This window comes from Convolutriloba macropyga, unplaced genomic scaffold, assembly GCF_964194025.1.
Source record: "Convolutriloba macropyga unplaced genomic scaffold, txConMacr16.3 SCAFFOLD_4954, whole genome shotgun sequence".
Taxonomy (NCBI): Eukaryota; Metazoa; Xenacoelomorpha; order Acoela; family Convolutidae; genus Convolutriloba; species Convolutriloba macropyga.
This window is the reverse complement of record NW_027452663.1, coordinates 641-2,354: the sequence shown is the minus strand read 5'-3', so window position 1 is coordinate 2,354 and position 1,714 is coordinate 641. Positions and strand designations below refer to the sequence as shown.

The 1,714-nt window shown below is 43.3% G+C and overlaps 1 protein-coding gene across 1 annotated transcript; it reads left to right on the top strand.

Annotated features, from left to right (window-relative positions):
• The first annotated feature begins 550 nt into the window (after positions 1 to 550).
• Positions 551 to 1,435, top strand: LOC142357699 (uncharacterized). The gene has a single exon (XM_075409251.1). The coding sequence runs from the start codon at positions 551 to 553 to the stop codon at positions 1,433 to 1,435; it is 885 nt and encodes a 294-aa protein (XP_075265366.1).
• The last annotated feature ends 279 nt before the right edge of the window (positions 1,436 to 1,714 follow it).

The following is a 1,714-nucleotide window of genomic DNA, read 5'->3' as shown; positions in this document are numbered from 1 at the left end:
ACACCTCATCTGCAGAATATCTGCTATCGAAACTCATCTAATCTTTTTGATGCGGACGATTCCCAACAACCACAGCCCCTTCTTCAGAGCAGCTATAAAGACCAATCTCTACAGCCAATCTTTCATCACCGCAGTCAAGAAGCGGAAGATTTGTGCCCACAGCCCCCTCTCGCTGTTGAGCACGCAGAGCCAAAGGAAGAGAAAACTACGCAACATTTGAGTGGACTTCAGCAAACAACCACTGAAATCCAGTCAACACCGACAAACATGGCTCCACCAACGATCATCATGAATTGTACTTTCCTAACCCCCATAAACAGCATCCGCTCCTCAATGAACAACCTCTAAATTAAAGGCAACAAAAACAATACGAATCAATGGAACACAAATCACTGAACGAATCTGTTATTCAGCTACAGACGGATTCATCAGCAAGTTTTTCATAGCCGCCAAGAAGCCTTCTATCAACAGTTAGGAAGAAGAAGCAAAACATCACAAAAAGAGACAAATTGGTGTTTGTCATCAACTTTCCCCATCGAATCTCCGCTCAATGAGAACAGCCCTTTACAGCATCATGCAACAACTCTTTCTGCCGGAATTCAGGTATATAAAAGGATCAACAACACCAGAAGACTCAACTTCAAACCTACCAGTTGAATCATCCTGCAAGCGTATCAAGAAAAACAGTCATCTACTCAGCCTCTCCCCATTCTTCGACGAAGACAACAACGTCATCCGAGTTGGTGGTCGTCTTGCAAATTCTCCGCATAGCATGGACAAAAAGTTCCCCATTGTAATTCCAAAAACATCTCCACTAGCCGAGTTACTCATCCGAGAAAGCCATTTGAGAAACTTTCACAGTGGAACCCAGATGACCCTTTTTGCCCTCCGACAAACAGTTTGGATTCCTGGAGGAATCGCCAGTGTTAAGAAAGTAAATCACGACTGCAAACCCTGCATACGATTTGACGCCCGCACACGCCAGCCATTAATGAGAGATCTGCCAGCAGAATGGATAATTGAATCCTTTGCTTTCCAATTCACTGGGATGGACTATTGTGGACCGTTTTATACCAAAGATTCTTCACAGAAATTGAAAAAATCATACGCAGCCATATTCATTTATTTCAGCACAAAGGCGATACACTTAGAGCCAGTGGAAAATTTAACCAAAGAAGATTGCCTGGATACCCTCAAGAGATTCACCGGAAGACGTGGTACTCCCCAAGCAATCTACAGTGACAATTCGACAACATTCATTGGAGCCCGAGGAGAACTCGAATTCAGGCGACTTCTTCGAGATGAAGAGTTCAAGGCTCTCATTAACAATGTTGCGAGCCAAAATCACATTGATTGGTTTACAATACCACCTAGAACGCCACATTTTGGAGGACTGTGGGGAGCGGCTGTTAAATCTATGAAGCGCAATTTTTAAGAACAGTTGGATCGACCAAGTTATCAACCAGCGCTTTCACAACTCTCCTGACCCAATTTGAGGCCATCCTCAATTCTCGCCCTTTAAACAGCGCCATCAACTGACATCAATGAACCCCTAGCTTTAACTCCTGGACATTTCATCATTGGAAGATCCATCACAGCTATACCCGACCTATCTTCACCAAAGAACAACACCTTGTCACGACATTGGAGAAACATAGATAAAATGATTCGTCAGTTCTGGAAGAAATGGAGTGTCAAATATTTATCTTCATTT

Bases quoted from the DNA above. Each gene is read 5' to 3' on its own strand.
- LOC142357699 (XM_075409251.1), top strand. From the start codon at position 551: ATGAGAACAGCCCTTTACAGCATCATGCAACAACTCTTTCTGCCGGAA.